The sequence below is a fragment of the Perognathus longimembris genome, chromosome 2, assembly GCF_023159225.1.
Source record: "Perognathus longimembris pacificus isolate PPM17 chromosome 2, ASM2315922v1, whole genome shotgun sequence".
Lineage (NCBI taxonomy): Eukaryota > Metazoa > Chordata > Mammalia > Rodentia > Heteromyidae > Perognathus > Perognathus longimembris.
The window spans coordinates 139,409,801-139,432,210 of NC_063162.1; the positions used below are offsets into that span (position 1 = coordinate 139,409,801).

A 22,410-nucleotide genomic window follows, 5' to 3' on the forward strand; every position below is an offset into this window, starting at 1 on the left:
CATTCATTAGAGACAAAATCTTCCTAGAACTTGACTAGACAAGTGTCCCGAGCAATTGAGACAAGTGTCCTGAGAAAGCGTCCTGGTAATTCCAGTTACCAAGGCATGCATGCATACAGATACATTTGTGACACTATAATACATCCCATAACCTCTGTTCTAATTCTGGAGACACAGGTTTCTCTCTCTATTTTTCTTGCTATAATATGAAAAGATCCATTCCACTTTACAAGTGTCCTCTTGCTTCCTTCTGGCCAAATAGAAATCCTAATTAATGATGAATAGAAGTAGTCAGTGTGCTATGAGACCTTAATAACATTAGAAAGATGAACTAAATGTATATCTGTACTCACATAGGAACAATAACTGGCATTTAGGAAAAGATGAGTCTATATGTATATGGGTGTGTGTTCATAGGTATATATGTGCAGTGTTTAATTATATAAACTGTAATCCTAACTTAAAATGCATGATGGAACTTCAGGGGTCTGTAAACCCATGGAGACCATGTAAGAATGTGTGTTTCTGTACATGTGAATGTTTTCTGACTAGATAGTCCATGATTAGGCCAAATTTTCAAGAGATGCTATGATCTAAATCCTTCCATTTGGGTCCTCTGAATAGGCTTCTAAGCAACAGCATATCACTGGAATTCCAGAATGGTTGATGAAATTATATCAGCTTACATGGTGTAGGTAGTGGGCCTTTCTTTTAACAAATCAGCTGAATATTTGATATGTGACCATCTAATAACAAATAATTCATCTCCATTCTCTCCCAAAACTGATGGTAAGCTCCATTCAAGTGGGCATGTGCCACCTCTCCCTGTGATTATGGCAACAGATGTTTGGGGACGGTTCTGTTCCAGTTGATCCTAAATAAGAGAACTTTACCATTATAATTTCCATTCCCAAAGGATAACATAAACTCCTGTAGTCAGCAGATAGATGTCATCTTTGCTTGCTATATATTGAATTGCTGACTCTTTCTTCTTTAGAACCTATACTCATTTCTTTGCTTCCTTAATTTATGTATGAAGCCAAAAGAAAAATCACTTCATATTTTTAATAAAACAGCATAAGGTTTAGATAATTTTTTACTATAAGCAGTAAAAATGTAAATGTGTGTGGCTTATTTGCAAATGTAGACATTAATAACCGATATTTAAACAGGCCAGATTACTAATTTTACTGATCTATTTAAGAGATTTTTGCCCAATAATCTGCACACTCAAAATCAATTTGAATACAACATGTAAATTGAATTTAATTTTTTGATATGAAATTGTAGTTATCAGCTTGAACCCTTAAATTTACTATTTAATATATGCTTTCCAGCTCACTTGGTTAGAATTTCATTGCGCCTTATCTATATAAATTTAATTAGGCTTGATATCATCGGTATATTATAGAACTAATTAAAGATTTAGATAAGTGCTGAGGGGGCTTATTGAAAACTCCACAAAGTTCCATTTGGAAAATGAGATATTCTTCCTTCAGTCCATTGTGAGAGAAGGAAAACAGCAAGAAGTATCTCTTGCAGTGTTTCTGAAAAAAATTATTTAACTGGATTTAATGGACTTAGTTCATTCTTTGAAGAGCTTTATAATTACTCTGTATCTTTGTGCAGTCCAAAAACAGTAACAATTGTTATTTAAAAGCTTTAAGCCTATTTCCCCCTTCACCCTGAGCTTGCTGTGGTAGTTCTGTTGCGTGTGAGTGTGTGAGCGAGCACATGATAGAAGTGTACCCGCTTGAGAGCGTAATGCGTGCTGGAAGTCTATCAGTCCTCATAAGTGTAATACAATGGAAAGATCAAGGAGCACCTGCCAAATGTGGAAGGAAAAAAGAGAACAGATAAGAAACACTGGCCCGACCCTGAGTATAGATAAGCAGAACTGAGGTGCCCCACTCAGAGAGCCCATGACCAGGCAGTCATCTTGTAGAAACTACCTTTGAATTCCCCGGTACCTTCATTTCTGCAATACAGTACAAAGCAGATTCATTTTCAAGATTGTGATTTCGACTAAGTGCTTTGTGTCTTCATTACAAAGCACAATAAAGCTTTGGATTACAATGAAGCCACTCTTAGGTTGGATTGAATATACACTGAAGTTAAAGCTTCAGGGGCCACATTTCACCAGCACTCAATGCCCTTGTCAAATTCCACCACCATCCTTTTTTTTTTTTTTTTTTAACTACAGATCGAGTGACACAATGCATGCTAGGAAAACAATGAAAGTGAAAGGACAAATAACAAATGTGGGTTGTCTACAACCAGCCACACTGCCATTTACTGCAAAGGCCCGGAGAGAGCCAAGGAAGCAATAAATTGTCAACAGTCATTGTGGTGTAATGGAAGGTTACAGGCCTTGGGCTCTCAGTCAGAGCTGTGCAGCTGATTAGCTGTGTGACCAGGGGCCTAATCCCTCCATCTAGCCAAGCCTCCATTACACTTCTTGAAAAATGGAAATAATGTTAATAAGCCTTCTTCTTCCCCTACTCCAGCCCTCCTCGTTGGTTGTGATGGTTTTTAGCTGTTAGCTATTCTCTCTAGCCTAATAAGGTATGGAAACTGAGGTACATTGAAGCTCAGTTGCATGATCACTAATGTTCTAGTGGTAGATCAAGGACTAGAATAAACACATCAGAAATGTCCTGTAATGTCTCTACTATCAAATGGAACATGAAAGGACAGCTAGGCACTCTCTTAATGACATCATGGCTATAGATAGTGGAAACAGCAAGGTTTTTTCCCCCAAAGCAACTAGTACTGAAACACATCGTGGCAGTTTGTTTGTCCAAACAGTTTGTTAAAATTTACACAACACATAACACACACACACACACACATACACACACACACACACAGTTACCTGAGAAAACATTTGAGCCACTAACCATTGTTTGTTCCTCCACCACATTTGAAACATTTCTCTTTAAAAACATGAGAAATGTTTGCCAGTAAAATAGCTTCTAAGTCTGCAGTGAGAAGGCCACGCTCAGCCACCTGGCTTGGGACCTTTAGAGACCTCCAGACCACATTTCCTTGTTAACCTTTAAGGAAATACATAACATCTCCTGGAAGGACCTTAGACCTTCACATTCTTTGACTTTAAAATTGAATAAATGTATTGAATGGTGCCATGATTTTGGCGGGGGGGGGGGTGAATTTGGGACATTAATTTAGAGTTTATCGAGAAGGAAGTGGGGAGGGAAGAGACAAGAAGCAGGCGAGAGAAGTCCCATTGAAGGCCAGGACACATTGAGGCTTTTCTTGTTATTTTCTTCTCTTTTTTTCCTATACTATCCAATACAGCATCTACAGTCCCAACATACCAGTGCTAATTGGCTGCAGAGAATTTAGAATAACCTTGTTAGTAGTGCTTAGCTGATCCTGATCAACCGTGGTCTAGTGATGAGGTTGGGAACTTGGAGTTCTGGCAGCTTGGGTTGCATCCTAATTCAACTCCTTACCCATGTATAAACTCAGGTTAGCCACTTGCACTATTGTCACCACCTTCATCCCATTGTTCTCCCACAAATATGAAGGGCATGAGCGTCATGTTCCCTTTAAGCCACAGAAAAGGTGACCACTCCCTGTTCATCAACATCCCCAATGGAATATGGGAAGCCCCTGAGAATGTTCAGTAGGTTTTTGAAATAATGAGTGTATGATTCTGAAGGTAGAAAAGTAGAAGAGATGAGAGAAACCCTTTCTACTCTGTCTGGCCTGCCACCTCCTATATTTGAGAAAAATTCTCGGGGCATTTCTACTGTCTTTTGAGTAACTTCACCCTTTCCCATTTTGGATCAGCATGCCTTTCCTTAAAAAATCTCTGTTCTTTAAAATCAGATCCCAAGCCAACCCACCCTCCTCTCTCCTCTCCAGCACAGCTTCCACTGTGAAGAGTCATTCATGACAACGTATAAAGATTAGAAAGTCGGTTGTGCAGAAGAGCAGACAACTGCAAGATGCACCATCTCCCACTGTGACTCAACAAGTAGCACCACAGTCACACTTTCAGCCATCTGCCCCTCTGCCGTGATTTCTCCATCCCGTGCCCATAAATGTGTTCTTGCCAGACACATGTATGTTTCCATAGCACTTTTCAGTTTCCAGAGGACTGCCACAAATCCAGTCTCCAAGTGTCTCCTGACTAGTTAGATACTTTTGTCTCCCCAAGCTTGATTCTGGTAACTTTGCTCACTGCCCACTCTGAGACGTTTTTGTAGTGTAATTAGAATTAGATAGAACATGGCCATATATTCAGAATCCAATCTGGAAAAAATGCAAAGAATTCAATCATAGTACTGGGGTTTTTTTTGTTTGTTGTTGTTTTTTAAATTTGTACCTCTATTTATTTTTATGTTTATGTTTATTTTTTGCCAGGCCTGAGGCCTGAGTACTGTCCCTGACTTCTTTTTGCTCAAGGCCAGCACTCTATCGCCACAGCGCCACTTCTGGCCATTTTCTGCATATGTGGTGCTGGGGAATTGAACCCAGGGCCTCATGTATACGAGACAAGCACTCTTGCCACTAGGCTATATCTCCAGCCCATAGTACTGTTTTTAACAGGTCATTTTAGGCAGGTACTTAGCATGTATAAATCTCAAGTTATGAAGAACAAGTCAAATATACTTGTAAAGAATCTGATCCCTACTAAGTGTTAAAAGTTAATCATTCCCCTTTATTCCTCCACTTTGATAATAAATATTAATAAAAAATCATTAGTGGATCTTTGACTCAATTATATTTCTATGACTCTGTAGTTATACATACAGAACTGTTCTCAATTCTAACCTAGTTCTTTAGTCAAGATTATCTATTACCAGTTGTCATACTTTTTTTTTTCTTGAGAATAGTATTTAGTGCCAAAGGTGCGTGTGTGTGCGTGTGTGTGTGTGTGTGTGTGATCACTTCGCCTATGAAAGTCTGCAGCCCTGAGAAATGGCTTTCAGCACAGTCCAGGAGCACTTAGTGAAAATATCTCCATATCTGTCAGCTTAGAGAATCTTTTGCACAATTATCATGAGGAAACGGCAGCAAATGTCCAGAATGATGGATGTGTCTTCCTAACAGTATTGCCTGTGGACCAAAGTCTTCTGTATTAAGTCAGAGTTCTTGTCTATAAAATTAGCATTTTTATAATAGCTCTATTGAGTTATAATTTACATACCATAAACAGCAACCCCTTGAAAATGTGCAATTCACTGCTTTATAGTGTAGTCGCAGAGTTGTACAACCCTCACCACCACCTGATTTTTTAACATTCCCATTGGCCCCCAAGGAAACCCCATACCCAGGGGCCACCACTTCAGGTTTATCTGCCAGCTCTGCGGCTGGCAACCTGTAATGTCTTTTAGTATCACAGAAATGGAATTCTGCAGTATATGGTCTTCCACAACTCAGACCTAGTTCACTCAGCACATTATCAAGGTTCATAAAATTAAATTTTCTTAAACTTAAGATATGAGACTTAGCTATAAATATATAGCCAGATACCCATCTCAGGGCTGGGGATATAGCCTAGCGGCAAGAGTGCCTGCCTCGGATACACGAGGCCCTAGGTTCGATTCCCCAGCACCACATATACAGAAAAACGGCCAGAAGCGGCGCTGTGGCTCAAGTGGCAGAGTGCTAGCCTTGAGCGGGAAGAAGCCAGGGACAGTACTCAGGCCCTGAGTCCAAGGCCCAGGACTGGCCAAAAAAAAAAAAAAAAAAAGATACCCATCTCAATACCTGGTTTGCTGCCTACTCTTTTTTCTTTTCTTTTGTTTAATTTTTGTGCAGGTGATAGGGAACAGAAAGTAATGTGTGATTCTTATTATTGTTTTTGTGGTGCTTGGCATTGAACCCACGGTTTCTGGTATGTCAGGGAAGTGCTACAGTACCCAGCCACACTTCCAGCCCTGTGTATACTTACTGTTGTTTGTGTTTGGGAACCATGTAGGGAGGGGCGATTCCTTATTTGTTGAGCTTCTTGGTGTGTGTATAAGCTAATCCACCTCTGAACCATGCGCCCAGCTCCAGGTAATGTTCTTATTAAAACATAGCACACAGAAGTAAATGGCACATATCTTAAGTACACAAGTCGATTAAGTTCTATAAAAGGAATACTTCCTCCTAACCATCACCATGATTTAAAAAAAAAATCAAATATTAAAATTACCCCCAGAAACTTCATTCCCCCCCTCCCGCATCAAGTCCCTGCCCCACCCTGACCTTTTCCATTTGGTTTAGTTTTCTTTCCCTGCCTTTGTTTCCCTGTGCTTCCAAGCAAGCCACACCTCCCCAGCCCAGCTGCCTGGTTTTCTGACTGGGCACAACCTTTCCCTACCCTCCAGGCTCCATGTCCCACTGTCAGAAGTGAACACTCAAGGGCTCTCGGAAGTCCACTTAGCTCTCACTGTTCTGAACCCAGGGGCTCCCTGGCCTTTGTGTTCCCCTGCCTCTGTCCCCTGCTTTCCTGGCAGACATCAGCACTGTCTGAGCGCAGGTCATCACTGGAAGCAGCCGCGGCGCTAGGAGACAGCAACCTCTGTGGTAGAGGCCACCCTGCTCTGAGTCTGGCTTGTCTGCTGTCACCCATCCTCCTTGTCACTGTGTCAGTGTGACTTTGATAAAAAATGGTCTTTCTCTTACAAAATGCCATGGCCTAGCTCACACTTCACAATTTTCTTAAAAAAAATAAATCATTTCCTAAAGAAATTAAGGTTTCATTTTGAATTCACTTTATGGTCTTTGAAAACCTTCAGTTTTTGTGTCCACAGCTATAGGTTAGCATTAGCATTTAAATAGAGGCATTAAACTTGCTTGAAGACCTTCTTCTCATAAGGTTGCCCTTTCTGAGAGGCTTTTTTTTGTTCAAATCAGATACTTTTTTTTTCTTTCTAAAAAAAGCATGCAAATGCTATATAAATGTTTCCCATCAAAGACACTTTTCTTTATATATAGACTTAGGAGAGTGGCATTGTTGCGCAGTCTTGCTATTAGTCTTTTTATACAGAAAAGGCTATTTTTGAAAAATTGCTATTTTTTCCCTCAATGCCTGGTTTATTTTTTCCTGCTGACTCTCAGGATATATTTTCCTATGGCTAATTATATCCTGCTATATCTTATTTCCCTTCAGACACCCTCCTCCCCAATTCCAAACCCAAACTCTATCCTGCATGTGTGTGGTTTTTGTTTTTGTGCGGACCTCACACTTTCTAGGCAGGAACTCGACTGCTTGAGCCATGTCTCCAGCCTTTTTTTTTTTCTGGTTATTCTTGAGGTAGAATCTCTTCCTCCCACTTCCACTTGCTCTCAGGCTGGCTTAGACAGCACCATGTTCCTAACCTCTGCTTCTAGAGTAGCTAGGATTACAGGCATGAGCTACTGGGAGGGTATTGCTGTGTATGACCATTCCTGTTACCTGAGCTGCCAGAAGCTCCTTGACTCCAGTAGAATCTTGGAGCTTGAGTTTATGGAATCAGCACAACCAAAATCTGATTCCATGCAATCACCAGGGATATGGTGTGGCCTTATTCTCTGGCTCTTATCTACCAAATGAAGATGGTCACACCGTTCCTGTATGGGTCCTACAGATAAAATGAGTTCCTAGTCCTGCTCCCAGTTTACACTCTGCATTTGAGGTGTCTGTCCCCTCCTGCCCATTTCACCACACTCGTTGAGGGGCAGGAAAGGCACCTGCGACTCTGTTTCCTGCGTTCTGACTGCTAGCCTTCTGCTTCCTCTAGTGTTTATGTTATCAGGGTGCCAGGCCAGTGCTGACTCGATGAAAGAAATTGAAGAATAGAGCAGCGGTGTGATGTTCTCTGCTGAGATAACCGCGTCCTGCTCTCTCTTGGAATTAGACTTCGTTGAACTCCACACTTGAGAATTTAGGTTTGGGGGAAAGCTTCCAGAAGGCTGATAGGGTTTGATTTAAGAAATTGAGTGTTCCAGGATAAAGATAGGTTGGCCAACAGTTTGAAGCTCTCCTGACCCTCGGCCCTTCATGCTCTGGTAGAAGAACTTTGAAAGCACAGTTGTCATCATGTATGAGTTCTTCCTAAAATCCTCTGTCTTCAGCTTCCTTTCCCCCTCCCCCTTCCCCCCATCTACTACAGCAATGGCTCCCCAAAGCCGGAAATTCAGGAGCTAAAACCATGGAAAAATTAGAAAAAGAATGGCAAGGTAGTACATTTGTGAGTTTCTCATAAAATGAAACATTTGTCCATTTTTGTTGTGAGATTAGTGTTAACTTCTTTTATTAAATCCTAGCAGTAGTAGATAGCAAATGCTTTGTTTTAAAAACCTAAGCAACCTAAACTATTAACAGCTCTTAAGTCTGCCTGCCTTTAACCCCTTCTACTCAGCCGTAAAAGAGCCAAGCCCCAGCGTGACCACAGCTCCGCCATGCTCTGGCCCCAGCTTGCCGGCTCTGCTTTTTCCTTCTTGTCCCTCCTCACCCACCACGTGGTGCAGGGAGGAACAGACAACCTACAGTTCTGTCTAACCCCCCTCTTCTCCCTACTTCCCCACTTCCTGTGCCCTGGTAGGATCTTCCTCCTCATGCTTACCTCATGAGAATGTCCAATAAGCCTTCCATACAAGGACTGTGCCTTTCTATGCTTATGCAGTACAGAGAGAGAGAGAGAGAGAGTGTGTGTGTGTGTATACACACATATTCACACATACATATATACATACATGCATGTGTGTGTATCATCTGGTACATAATCAATGCTTATTTATTGAATGAGTAAGCAAAGAAAAAAGGATTATCAGAAACACTATATAAATCTAAGCATAATACACCATTGTCACCAAGGAGCCTGAAATCTGGGTGAAGAAAATAAATGTACATGAGAGGACATCCATACAATTGGCTATTCTGCTGCCTTTAAGAAGAATGGGGCAGATCAGGATGCACTGAAATGGAACCATCTCCAAGACACATTGTGAAACTGCAAAAGCAAAGTACAAAACAGCATGTAAACATCATTTATCTTTAAGTGTGTGTATATGTGTGTTAATGTTACACACGATATGTATAAGTCTGTTTGCAAGTATACCCTGAAAACTCGTAACAAACAGTGTTTATGTCTAAGAAAGAATACAGGGTAGGTAGCTGGGAGCCAAAAAGGGGAGCGAACACTATGCGCTTTATGCTTTTTTGCATCTTTTGGTTTGCTTATTTAACAAAAATTTATGTCATTATATATTATATGCCAGACCCTATTCTAATCATTTTATAAACATCGACTCATTTAATCCTCTTAAGAGCCCAGTGAGCTATGTAGCTCAGTGTCCTCCTGTTATAGAGGGGGAAACAGGCCAAAGAATGTTTAGTGACTTTCCTAAGTACACAGAGCTAGTAAGTATATCCATAATCATTTTTGCTTACCATAAGCTCAAAAATACTCTTAATGTAAAAACAAAAAAATAATAAATATGCCTGATTTGTGTATGTTAAACTGGGAAATGTGAGTGGCAGAGATGGAATGAGACTTTGTAGGAAACTGCAAAATCCTAAGTAGCGTGGAAGGGGCAGTTTGGCATGAATGGAAAATTAAGCAAAGAGAGAATCAAAGAAAAAGTAAAAATAGGAGCCATGTCCTGAAAAAATAGTTTTTTGGTATTGCTGCTGGGAAACTGGACTTGATGCTAATAGCACAGTAAACACACAAGTTCTGTTTTGTCTTTGTTTTATTTTAATGTAGAGTAGTGATATGTTCCCATCAGAACCGGAAGTTGGTTGAGAACTGGAAGTTGGTTGAGGAGGAGTGAGAGAGAGGTCAATCAAGAGACAACTGATACCTGTAGTGTTCAATAAGAGTTAGCTATTGTTTGTACGTTTATATAGAACATGTTTTGTTTGTTTGGGGGGAGGGGTTTGAGCTCCAGGCTTTACCCTTTCTAGGCAAGTGTTCTACAAGGCTAGTGCTCTACCACCTGTCCACACTCCCAGCCCCTTGTCCTAGCTGTTTTTGAGATAGAGTCTCCCTTCCTGTCCGGGTGTTTGCCTAGGCCACAATCTGCTCCCTGATGTGGCAAGGACCATAGGCATGTGCTGCTGCATCCAGCTCACTGGTAAGAAGGTGGCACACAAACCTTTCCGCTCAGACTGGCTCATGCTGAGATCCTCCCCCTCTCAGCCCCCCAAGTATCAAGATTACAGGCACGAGCCATCAGCAGCACCCATCACAGAGGAGAAATTCTGTCATGACATTACACTTAAGCCTTCATCCTAATCTATGATATAGTGTTTTTTATTTTATAATATAAATCAGGAAACTGAAGTTCAGACAGGTTAAGAAACTTCCAAGCTAATACACTTTAGGTAAAAGGACTGCTAGAGAATGAACAGTGGAAGAATATTACAAGTTGGCCAAAAAATTGATCTCTTTCCTAATAAATCTCTTCCCGGTGTGTTCTTTTCCATTGGACAATCAGTTGTCCTAAACATGTCACCTCTCCTAGTGACATCCTCCTATACATTTTGCCTAGATTATTTATATATATAATGTGTATATATATATATGTATATATACATATATGTGTGTATATATCTAGAGAGAAAGAGTCAGTCATGGGGCTTGAACTCAGGGCCTGGGCACCGTTCCTGAACTTTTTCACTCAAAGTTAGCACTCTACCACTTTGAGCCACAATACCACTTCTGGGTTTCTAGTGGCTAATTGGAGATAAAAGTCTCATGGACTTTCCTGCCTGCGCTGACTTTGAACCATAATACTCAGATCTCAACCTCCTGAGTAGCTAGGATTACAGGTGTGAGCCACCAGAGCCTGTCCAGATCATTTATTTTATTCCTAGTTCTTCCCTCCCTGTGTCAGAAAAATGACAGGTCACTTTTTACATTGCCCTTTATCATCTAAGGACATTTATAGACATCCACTTCTTCCTTTTCATTTATTCAACACTCGAGTGATCTTCACAGGTTGAAGGAGAACAAGTCATGAGAATCCCACCCTGCTCTCAGAGAGCCTATATTCTGCCAGGAAACTGACATCTATTTAAGTTATGCCTACATACCCTTCTCTGGTCACCCCCATCTTAGTCATTTAAGATTTGTGACAATCCCATATTGCCATTTCTCCTTCTCAGATGAAGAAACTGAGGCAGAGAGAGGTGAATAGATTGACCAAAGTCATACAAATAATATGAAGCAGAACTGAGTTTCAAACCCAGGACACGGGAAGTCCGAGTTCATGATCTGAAGTAGTGTACTGTGCTGAGTCTCTTCATGTTAAATACACCCATATTTAAAATATGTTACAATAAATTTTGGCCAGGCACTAATGACTTAAACCTGTAATCCTAAATACTCAGGAGGCTGAGATCTGAGGACCAAGGTTCAAAGCCAATGCAGGCAGATAAATCTGAGAGACTCTTATCTCCAACTAATAAAATCAGAAGTGAAGGTATGGCTCCATTAGTAGAGCACAAGTCTTAAGTGAAGAAGCTAAGGAATAATGCCCTGGCCCTGAGGTCATGTACCTATACTAGCACGCGCACGCACACACACACACACACTTGCACACTTTATTTTTTTAGATATATAGCTTTCTAGGTAGAAATGGATAAGTGTTTGGCAGGTATTATTTAAACTTCACCTATTGATATGCTGACAGTTGAACAAGAAATCCAACTGAATCTCTTCTATTCTTTTATCTTTTCCCCATCTCTCTGTTCTCTTCATCCTATCTGATGCTCTTTTTTGATCGTCTTTCATTTGGCTTGTGGTAAAAAGCCAAAAAGAACTCTGAAGTTCAACAAAGACAGGGATCACCATGACTGGTGCTCTGCCCCAATGGGCTGTCTCACCCTATTGTGCTCCCAAATGCTGAATACAGGACATAATAATTTTCTAGACACTCTCAGTTGGGTTTTTCTAAAATGAACCTCTTCTAGTTATTGCTTTCCATAACTCTACAATCTCTGGGGTCCCTTACATTCTCTTTGTTGCTCTTTGTGGTCCTCAGGTTTGCCTTCTCTACCACGTTCTGTGTCTTCCTGCACACTAATTAAGGTATTAAGTGAGATCAGTTATAAAGCCAGAGTCCTTAGCATTCACTGAATGTTCTCTCTTCTGAATCTGTTGATTTACCTTTATTATTACCCTTTGTTTGGTTTTTCAGCCTGTGTCCTATTGGGAATAGCCATTCAGAATAAATTCATTTTGCTAGTTACATTTTTTAGAGGCACTACATCAAATGGTTTGCTGACATCCAAATATGTATCAGCCACAATGGTCTTTTCATCCACCAAACTCACATCGCTCCCACAGCTATCCATCACATTTGTCAGACTCTTTGGATCTTTAATTAAACCCTGCTGGATACTGTACATATTTCCATTAGTTCCTTCCTATTTACACCATTAGTTTTCTAATTGACATCCATTTGGAGTCACATGTCCTAGAATCTCAGGTGGCCCATTTTGAAGCTTTGGTTTATTTAGATTTTCTCTCTTTCATAAATAACCTAATGGTTTAGTTAATATATCCACAAGCGTTTGCTGTTGGGACCTGCTGATTTACATATGCGCTCATACTTTCCAAATAATCCTCTGATTTTGTTGTTGTTGGTGAGCTACCAACACTTTATTTTTTGGAGGACAAACAGATGTGATCTATTGTATCAACAAAGAAAAGAAATCTTAGAATTTTGAGAAGTATACTAGAGCCACTAAATAAGACCTAAAAGCAAGTCAAGGGTTGAGGAACTTGAGCAACTGATAGCTGCCTCGCAGCCTGACACTGTAATGGGGGCCCTTGTTTAACATAATTGTGACCTACTAGACCAGTCCATCACCTTAGCCTCTTTGGCATGTTGTATTGCAAATGATTTCCCAACAAAGGCATGTAATCCACACCTATTCCTACTGACCTTTCTCCTCAAACATGGCCAGATAATCTGGCAGGCTCTACATATTGTAAGTGCAAAAGCCAGTAGTAGTAGAGAACTTGCCTAGCACATATAAGAAGACCCTGTGTTCAACCCTCAGCACCAGAATGAATGAATGAATGAACAAATGAATGCAGAAACCTAAACCTGTTCACATCTCCATTCCATCATCAATGCTAATCATTACTTGGAGCCAGGCCTTGGTTTCTTTCCCTTGCCTGGGGCCCTCCATCTGGTCCACCCTTTCCCAAGTACCAAGAAACGGGAAGCAAATGGACAGGCAGATTGAGTGCCAAGCCCTGGTTCTGCTTTACTTTAAATTAAAACATTTATCTCCTGCCTTAAATACCTTTGGTCTGGACATACACTGGTTGTTTTTAAGAGTTAATGAAAGAAACTTCTTAAAGCCATGACTGTGCCTTTCTATGTGATGTTATCATTTTAAAATAATGCGGTAGGTTTTCAGTATGAATAATAATAATGCTAGGTTTCCCTCTGAATAAACATTGTGCATTATTTAGTGAAAAGTTAGTCATTCCATTTTGTTACTTAAAACTAAAAAGGCCATGGGTCTCTGAATTATTTTTTATTCAGCAGCTGTTTCTCAGATTTCTAATCTAGGATAATAGATGATACACAGTAGAGGAGTTTTATGCTAATTGGTAAACAATATGTACCTTTGTGGCCAGCAAAGGGCATGATACTATGCCCTTTTTACATACCTGTGATATTAGATAAATTATTTTTAAAATTTGAAAGGGCTCTCCAAAGTGATCCACTCTATTTTTAAATTGAAAAGGCTAAAGTGATATTCAACGCCGGGTAACTCTCCTTAACCCAGGCTCACCTTTTGGTACTCGAAAGAGCATTTACAGAAACATGAGACAAACACAATTATGAAAGTAAAATGAAGGACCTAAATAAAAAAATCACAGAACAAGAGGGTAATTCTATTCACTCTTTCATATTTCATTATTTGATAACATCAGAAGATGAATCCATCAGAATTGCTTTGGCAAGTGCAAACAGAAATGGACCCGATCAATATTTATTAAAGCCTTCAAAATGGAAGTAGGAGTTGGGCAGACTTCATAATGGACTGAATAATTATTCACACAAATGAGCTGCGACCAAAAGCAGTGCCAGACCAAAGAGACACAGTTTTAATTGTACCCAATTTAAAATGCAGATTTTCCTCTAGCCCCATTGTAGAAAGCCAATTTTTTTTTTTAAGAATATCTGCTGTAGAAGGGAGTGACATAGGAATCCTTGTGTTGTTGATGTGGAAATTTTCAACCATAGATATTCATAAATATAGAACTTATTCCAAAGGTGGAGGAAGAACAAAGTTTGGAGCTAAGAAAACACAACATTTCCTCCCATCCCTTTGTTTTGAGCAACTGTTGTTTTCTGAAGAAAATTAAGCCAGACTCTTGACTGCTGCTGACTATGGGATGGTGCATTCCTGACTGTAAGTTGTCCCAGGAGAGATCCCCAACCCACTGCCCCCACTGCTGAAGCCTTGTCGATATGAGAACTAGACCAATGTTCTAGATCAATAGGTAGCTGTTCTTCCCCCAGTCACCTCTATGCTGGTGACCGACCCAGGCCTGGCCTTACATGGCCAGGCAAGTGCTCTAGCCCTGAGCCATGGTAACTGCCATTTAGTTGTAGTGCCATTGATACAGGGGAGATCATCTTAGATAAAGAAAGTGTAGGTAGATGACCAAAGAAGTTTGGGAAATCCTTGAAGCCACAGATTCCCCGGCTATTTTTTTCTACCTCTAAAATGATTGCTGCTATCACCAGCAAGGGAATGTAGGCAAGGTGGTTTGGGTTTTATTTTGTTTTGTTTTATATTGTTGTTGTTGGGAGGTGGGGGTTCCCATCTGTTATAAGCAATGTTAAAAAAATATATATCCCAACGGAGACTATTCATCCAGTTCTACCTCTTACTGTCTGAAAATTATTTAGCACTTCTCTACCTTAGTTTTCTGATTCATGAAATGGAAATAACTTCAGCTTATTTTAAATTAGAATTTTCAATCATGATTGTAATAAACTCTAAGCTCTTTCAAGGGGAAGACAAATAAGAACAGTTGCATTGTATTTTTAAACAAACTAATTTAGTCTCCTGACAAGCAGGATTGCCATCCACTGTATTATTGGTCTGCAAAGTACATCGCAGCTACCATTCACTTGCTCAGTGTTTCCAGACCACTCATTCATGCGTCTGCCAACCGTTGCTCCAAGACAGTTAGCACTGGTTCTCATGCAAACCCAAGATGTTGAAGGACCAAGCAGAGGTGTTAGTAAGTTTGGAAAATCTGGAAATGCCACCAGGCATTAAATAGAGCTGACACCGTTTGGCCCAAATTCATGTCGCAAGTGAAGGCTCTATGTGTGAAAGATACAACCAGAATCAGAGTTTTGTTTATCACTAGAGTGTTTACAGCTCTAAATCTTTGTCCTAGCGCCAGCTTTCAGTTATGCATAAATGATTTAGTGTATGGATTATTTAACTCTTTGTTCTTTCTTTACATTTCATTGCTTATTATCATATAAGGCGGCAGAGAAAACAGGAGGTATATGTTTTACCTTATAATCTAGTTGCCTTCTTTGTACTGTTTTGGTGTGTTTTACTACTAATTTTTTTTTTTTCAGGAAGAGAGTTGGTATTGGGATTTGAATTCTGGTCCTCAAGTTGCTAGGCAGGTGCTCTACTGTTGAACCATGCATTCAGCCTTTGTCACTGGCTATCTCAAGGTCCTGGTTCCTGCGTGGGCATGGGCCTGGACAGTGGTCCTCTTACTTTCCATGACGTGCTGTAGCTGGATTTGCCACCACAGCAGGATGCTTTCCAGTAGATGGAAATTCCTGTACTTTTCTGCCTCATCCAAAACCTGCCAGTTGGCTGCACCTCTTCAAGTTCCCATCATCTTCCAGAACAGCCACCCTGGGGACCAAGCTGAACGCCTGGGCCTTTGGAGGGACCCTCAAACCATATCTAAACCATAACAGGGTTCAGGAAACAAATGAACTTCACGGGTCAACTTGAATCCATCCCCTGAAACACCTCATTGTGTATATGCAGATGTTCTCAATGTGAAAACTCCGGAGCCAAAACATTTCTGGTCTCAGCCACTCCAAATTAAACAGCTAGTGCTGGTGGCTCACACCTGTAATCCTAGCTACTCATGAGGCAGAAATCTGAGGATCATGGTTCAAAGCTAGTTCAGGCAGAAATATCCATAGACTCTTATCTCTTAGTAACCAGAAGTAGAGATATGATCAAGCATCAGCCTTAAGCAAAAATGCCAAGCAAACATGTAAGGCCCTGAGTTCAAGGACCAGTACTAGCACACACACACACACACACACACACACACACACACACACAAAATGCAGGGGAAAGAATCATTTGCACTAAGCATGTACAGACTTTTCTTGCCATTCCCTAAACAATATACTATAAATTATTCTATTTATACTATATTAGTTATTATAAATAATCTGGGCATAATTTAAAATACATGTGAGGATTGTGCAATTTGTATAGTACTACTATGCCGTACCTGGCATCTTGAAACCAACCTCCCATAGAACCAAGGGAAAGATGACTGCTTTAAAAAAATTTAATTTGTTTATTGTCGAAGTGATGTACAGAGGGGTTACAGTTATATATATAAGGCAATGAGTACATTTCTTATCCAACTTGTTACCTCCTCCCTCATTTTTCTCCCACCTTCCCCCCTCCCCAATTCCCTCCACCCCTCCCCAGGAGTTGTACAGTTGGTTTATGGCATATAGTTTTGTAACTATTGCTGTTGCATTGGTTCACCTTTTATCCTTTGTCTCTCCATTTTGATGTTCCCCTTCCCTTCCCTGGTTCCAATAAACGTATATACAAGACCCAGGTATCAAAATCCGTAACTGTGACATCAAGGGTAAAATCCTGGGAAAGAAAGACAAAAGAAAATAGCTTAAGATGACTGCTTTTATTAAGTGTGGTTTCCAGTCAAGGATTTAGCACTCTGAATCCCACCACATAAAAGGAAATGATAGGGTTTTGTCCAGGACTTTTGGCCAGGAGGTCATTCAGAGCCTTGTGTCACCCCAAACCTTATCTTTGTAACAAGCTTAGGGGTATGGGAAGGCGGGTTGGTGCGAGTAGAAGAAACATAGTTTTCATGGAGCTTTCTCCTCTCCATTTCTAAAAAGGAAGGAAAGAGGAAGGGAGGGAGGGAAGGAAGGAAGGAGGAAGGGAGACTACTTGCTGTAATTTACTGAGGTGTAATATTAACTTAAACTGAGTATGGCAAAGTGGAGGTAGAACTGAGATGAGAAACTAAGATTTTCCTTGTTTCTTGCCTATGAAAAACTCTTAAGGATAGAGCAGGAAAAGCACTAAGCCTCAAGGATATAAAGGAGCCAACAGTCTGTTTATATACACGTGCATTTGATTGAAAATCTAAAGGCAACATGACAGCGTTGGACTAATTTAGAATCCTGCGGGGGAGGGGCAGGAGAATTTTAAGAAAATACACCCGTGCATTGTGTCCTCATGATGGCAGTTACATGATTAATCTTTTAAAAACTAATCTTATTGTGAAAACTATATATTCTATATTTACTTGTTTTGATTTTCCTGTCAGATAAAATAATCTTTATTATGAGACTTTAATAAATGTTCCTACTTCCCCAAATCCCCTTCCTGTCCTTCCTAATATAAATGTTTCAAGGCAGAATCCATAGGAGAAAGGATGTCATTGTAATGCCGTTGAAACCGAGGGAGGAGCTGGAGGTACAGCTCACGCACTTGCCTTGCATGGGTGAGGCACTCAAATCAAGGGGAAAAGTGGTCTCTAGGAGGAAGGGAAAAGAAAATGATGTTTGGTCCAGAACAAAGGATCATTGTTTTCATGGTAGCCTGGCCACGTCTCTGATGGCTCAGCCCTTTGCCTTTGGTACCCATAACACTGTGAGAAGAACTACCCGAAGGTACAGAGCAAAAGGCAAGAGAAGGCACTTGCCACTGGAAGGCACGCACTATCTCAGCGTGTGCTGAGGGAGGGGAAACTCCTTGATCTTTACCGTTGGATATTTGGTCTACATCCAGCAGTTGGCCCTTGACTTCTTTGTGAGGTAGAGACTTACTCTGTAAGTCTTGAGTTGACAATATCTAAATAAAACGTGTATTCCCAGATCCTGCCCAGGCAATACTTGGACCATCGTATATAAATCCTAGTAGCCTTGAAAGCCATGTCTGCTATGTAAATGCCTGATGATAAAGACCAAGCTTTTATTTTCCCAAGGCCTCAATAAGTACTGATCAATTATTTATCCCTGTTGGGTTACATAATTTTATTGTAGTCTATCAGTATTTATCACAGCTGCTCATTCTAATTGCATAGTTTGGGGTGTTTGCATACTTTCTCTTTAGGGCATCTTGTAGCACCCTTTACCCACCTCCATGTCTAAATGTTGCTATGCCGATTTATTAGTTGTTGCTACTGGGTATCTTTCTGAAAGATAAATGAATTTCATTCTGTCTTTAAATATTTATGCTTTTTTATGATCTAATATATCATCATGGTTATAGGGGATTTTTCCCCCTAACTGTAGAAAGTACACCATCAGTTACCTGTCAATTTTGTTTAATAACTCAGCTTTGCAATTCTAGCTCAGTGTTTATATCTGAAGCTCTTGAGAATTCTGTTAGCCTCCCAGTTCACTTCAGAGTGTCATTCTGGGATTTATAAAAGTCTCCACTGCACAGGCGCTCTCCAAACATGAAGCACTTACGTGCCATGTCCTTTGTCACTTCTCACACTGGAAGGTCCAGGACAAGAAACCCAGACATCTTTGGCTTGTTGTTTGCTCCCAGCATAGAGCAACAGCCTCTGTAGAAAGCCAGCCAGTATCCCTGGAAACAATTCATCAGGCTTCTCAAATAAAATCCAATTTCATCTGGGCTGATGGGCTCCTTGTTCCTTCTTAATATAAGTGGTGAAAATATCAATATCCTCTTGCAAAGAACCCCAATTCTTTTTGTTTAATCTCCACGAAAAACCATCACAAACCATGTATCGCTTCTACAGCTGCCCGTGCTTTTAGGACCCAGGTTAGAAGAGATGCAAGTGGTTCTGTATCTACTCCCTCCCGGACAGACTCTGGTTCGTTCCCAGAGGCCAACCAGGAACCTTTGACAACCACAGTGTCTGGGGATGGGATCTTGGCACTCTGCCCCTCTCCTCAGTTCTCTGGGTAATTTCTAGTGAGACAGTCTCATGTTTGAGGAACTAGCGTACTGCAGTTTGTAAGGCCTTTCTAGCCTTGAAAGAATCACAAGGCCCGCATTGTGAAGACGCACTTTTAGACTGAATTCATGTTCTGGCTTAGTCACTCACTCTCTTGGTGACGGGGCTGAGTCCCCTAACTTCTCTTGGCTATGCGTTTCTGCATCTCAGAAAAGGGAGTGGCACTTACTGAGAAATATGAGGATGGCCTTCATCAACAACAATGTCCTCCTTATTTCTCTACTTTACTTTTCCTTCTTGTCTTAAAGCTGCTTCAAATGGTGGCCTGTCTACCATTGTATTCCATTAATGCTTTTGTTACCATACTATTAGCATATTAGTGTTTTATTTCCATGAAGTTCTTCTTTATGGAGACCAACAGAGGTAGACACTAATAGTCTCTGACTTTATGTAGTGAAAAAAGAAAAAACAAATATCTCAATAATAAAAGAATGGCAGTTCCATTTCAGTGTAGGTACAAGCATTGGAAGCTGCTTATAGCTTGCCATTGGCAGTACTATGCTAGGCTTGTCAGTGTTAAATCAACTTGATTTTTGCTTTTTAAATGCTTTTGTAAAGCCGAATTTAAGGATATATGGATATATATATATATATATATATTCAGATGTGTTCTGGAATGTAAATGTACCTGTTATTTGTAGATTATCCATTGTTGTTGAGTTATGCCCAACCTATGTGACAAACTATTATTCAGTCAATAGAGGGAAAGTAGCTATTGTGAAGTTTTGTACAAATTTTGTAAAAAATACAAAATAAAGCAGCCAAGATTAAACTTAAAAAAAAGAAAGAATGAATGAATGAATGATTGAAGGGGACAAAACCTGCCTTCCAGGCAGTAAACACATCACCTTGGATGGCTGTCAGCCGCCCCTGTTGACGGACTCACTCTGAGCAGGTTCTGTCTTGCTTCCCCAGGCAGTACTACGAGATGCTATACAACACGGCTGATGAGCTCCTGAACCTGGTGGTGGACCAGGGCGTGAAGTACACGGAGCTGGAGTACATCCACGCCCTGACCCTGCTGCACCGCAGCCAGACGGGCGTGGGAGACCAGACCACCCAGAACACCAGGCTGCAGCGGCTGAAGGAGATCATCTGTGAGCAGGCCGCCATCAAGCAAGCCACCAAGGACAAGAAGATAACCACTGTCTAAGGGAGTGGGCTGCGGGAGGGAGGGGAGGTGGCAGGGGATGTTGTTTTTGTTCCGTCAGAAGTTAGACACGTTTCTTTCTCTACTGTGCTATTTTATTTGTTATAGATCTGAGCTGGCTAAGTTCCCACTGCACTGATGCTTTAGTAGAAAGGTGGTATTAGAATTATGTTCTCTTTCATGTCAGCTGTTCCTATGAACATACAAGGAAAAGTTTGGTCCAGGTCTTGATGTAACAGCTACTTGAGTGCAGTCTTCCCCCAGGGGCTAGGATGGACAGGGCGGAAGAGTGTGCCAAGATATGGGAGACTTGGAAAAAAAAAAAAGATGGATAGCATGAATTACTAATTCATGTTCTGATTATTGCCTAACAAATATACAGTTCCAGCCTGGAAAGCCGGCAACAGCCCAAGTTTGAGGCCTGTCCTCAAACCATTCAATAGAATTCCACCACACAAACAGTAGAATTTGGATTCCCTTTCTTTTGCCAGATTAGAAGGCAATAAAATAAGTGCACATTGCTTTCGATCTGTATTGCCAAAATCAAATCAGTGGCTTCTCGGTTGGCTGTGGCATTCAAGAGATTTCCCCACCAAAACAGGAGCTCCCTTCTCAATCCCTGGGAGACTGCGTATGCTGTAGCTTCCGCCCAGGCTGTAAGTTGGTTGGGAGCCATCTTGTTCTATTTCTTCTGTTATCTAAACCAAGAGTCATAACATTAGGAGCAAGTATGGAAGCATGGAAGGTAATTCAACCCTCTGCTTGCTTTGGGCATCTAAATTTCCAAGAATAAATAATGGCTGGAAAAGTCCCTGTCTCACCTGAAACTTTATTTGGTGGTAAATAATTCACTTACCCTCTCCTGAGCACCTTTGCCGTGTTTGAAAGTCAGGAGATCTGCTCACGGAATTCAAGGAAGACAGCCCCTCGGCAGTCGCTCCTCCTCCGTGCCTGTCTTTTGAGTTGCCCTCTCCCATGCTGTGGGTACTTGCTATGTCGCTGGCATGCCGGGTGCCCCTCGCCGCTGTCCCCAGCTCCCCACCCCCCTGCTGGGAGGCCACAGTCCCCTGACTCACGTATCCTGAACACACGTTGGGAAGGAGAGCAAGAAGAACGGGGAACACTCAAGGCGGCACATCACCCCTGACTGGCATGATTGCTACACCTCTTTGTAACCACATGGGTTTGGGTGGAAGAAACACAACTGAAAACCCATTTTGAGAAGCTGAAATATTGTTGCTTTTCTCATTGTTTTTATTCGGCCAGCGAAGATTTCCTGGAGGCCTCATGGCTGCCAAATGCTGTTAGGCATGGAACAAATCTATAGATCTGTCTATAGACAGAGGACTCACTTGTTATCTCTGGGGATGGACCTGAATTTGAACCCAAACCCCAACAAGTGCACACACGGAAGGGAGGTAGAAATGAAGCCAGATGCCGGGCAGCTGGGCAGGATCCTGCAGGCACTGCATGGAGCCTTCCAGGGGCTTTGGGGAGGAAGCCAGGCTGCAGATCCCGTGGCTCAGAGGCCTGGCTGGAGGACAGTGAGCGTGTGCAGGGCAGAACGAGTACACATTCTGCCCGCCATGGGCTTTGAAAGCCGGTACCCAAGAAGCAGGACTGCGAGGAGGGAGTTGAGGGGTGCTCACACTGGACCACTTCTGTTATCCTTGGCAGCCCTGGTCTCCTAGCTTAGACTCTGTACCTTCTCTTTTCCTTCCTGTCCACTCCGGGGTGAGAGCCTGAGTGACTACCATGAGCCAGAGGAGCCAGGAGTGGGGGTGGGGAGTGAGTGGGCCTGGGTGGAGGAGAATGGCGTGACCACTGAGATCCAGCTCTTCCTGGCTGCTGAGCAGCTTCAGGAGAGCGACTAGGAAAGCAGCGTCCCCGGGTTGCTGGGACAATGAGGGGATTAAACCTGTTAAACCGCACAGAAGAGGGGCTGTAGGGATGGAGACACAAATGTCTTTGAAGATTCGTACATCAGTCTCTTTACACAGCATGAGCAGCCAGTGATCTCTTGAT

General features: G+C 41.5%; 1 protein-coding gene across 1 annotated transcript in view; it reads left to right on the forward strand.

Moving 5' to 3' along the window:
- Window positions 1–21,195, forward strand: part of Exoc4 (exocyst complex component 4) — a 669,227-nt gene extending 648,032 nt beyond the window's left edge. Inside the window, exon 18 of the mRNA XM_048340247.1 lies at window positions 20,151–21,195. Coding sequence (XP_048196204.1) covers window positions 20,151–20,388 — 238 coding nt within the window. The 3' untranslated portion in view covers window positions 20,389–21,195. The remainder of the gene's footprint in view (window positions 1–20,150) is intronic.
- The last annotated feature ends 1,215 nt before the right edge of the window (window positions 21,196–22,410 follow it).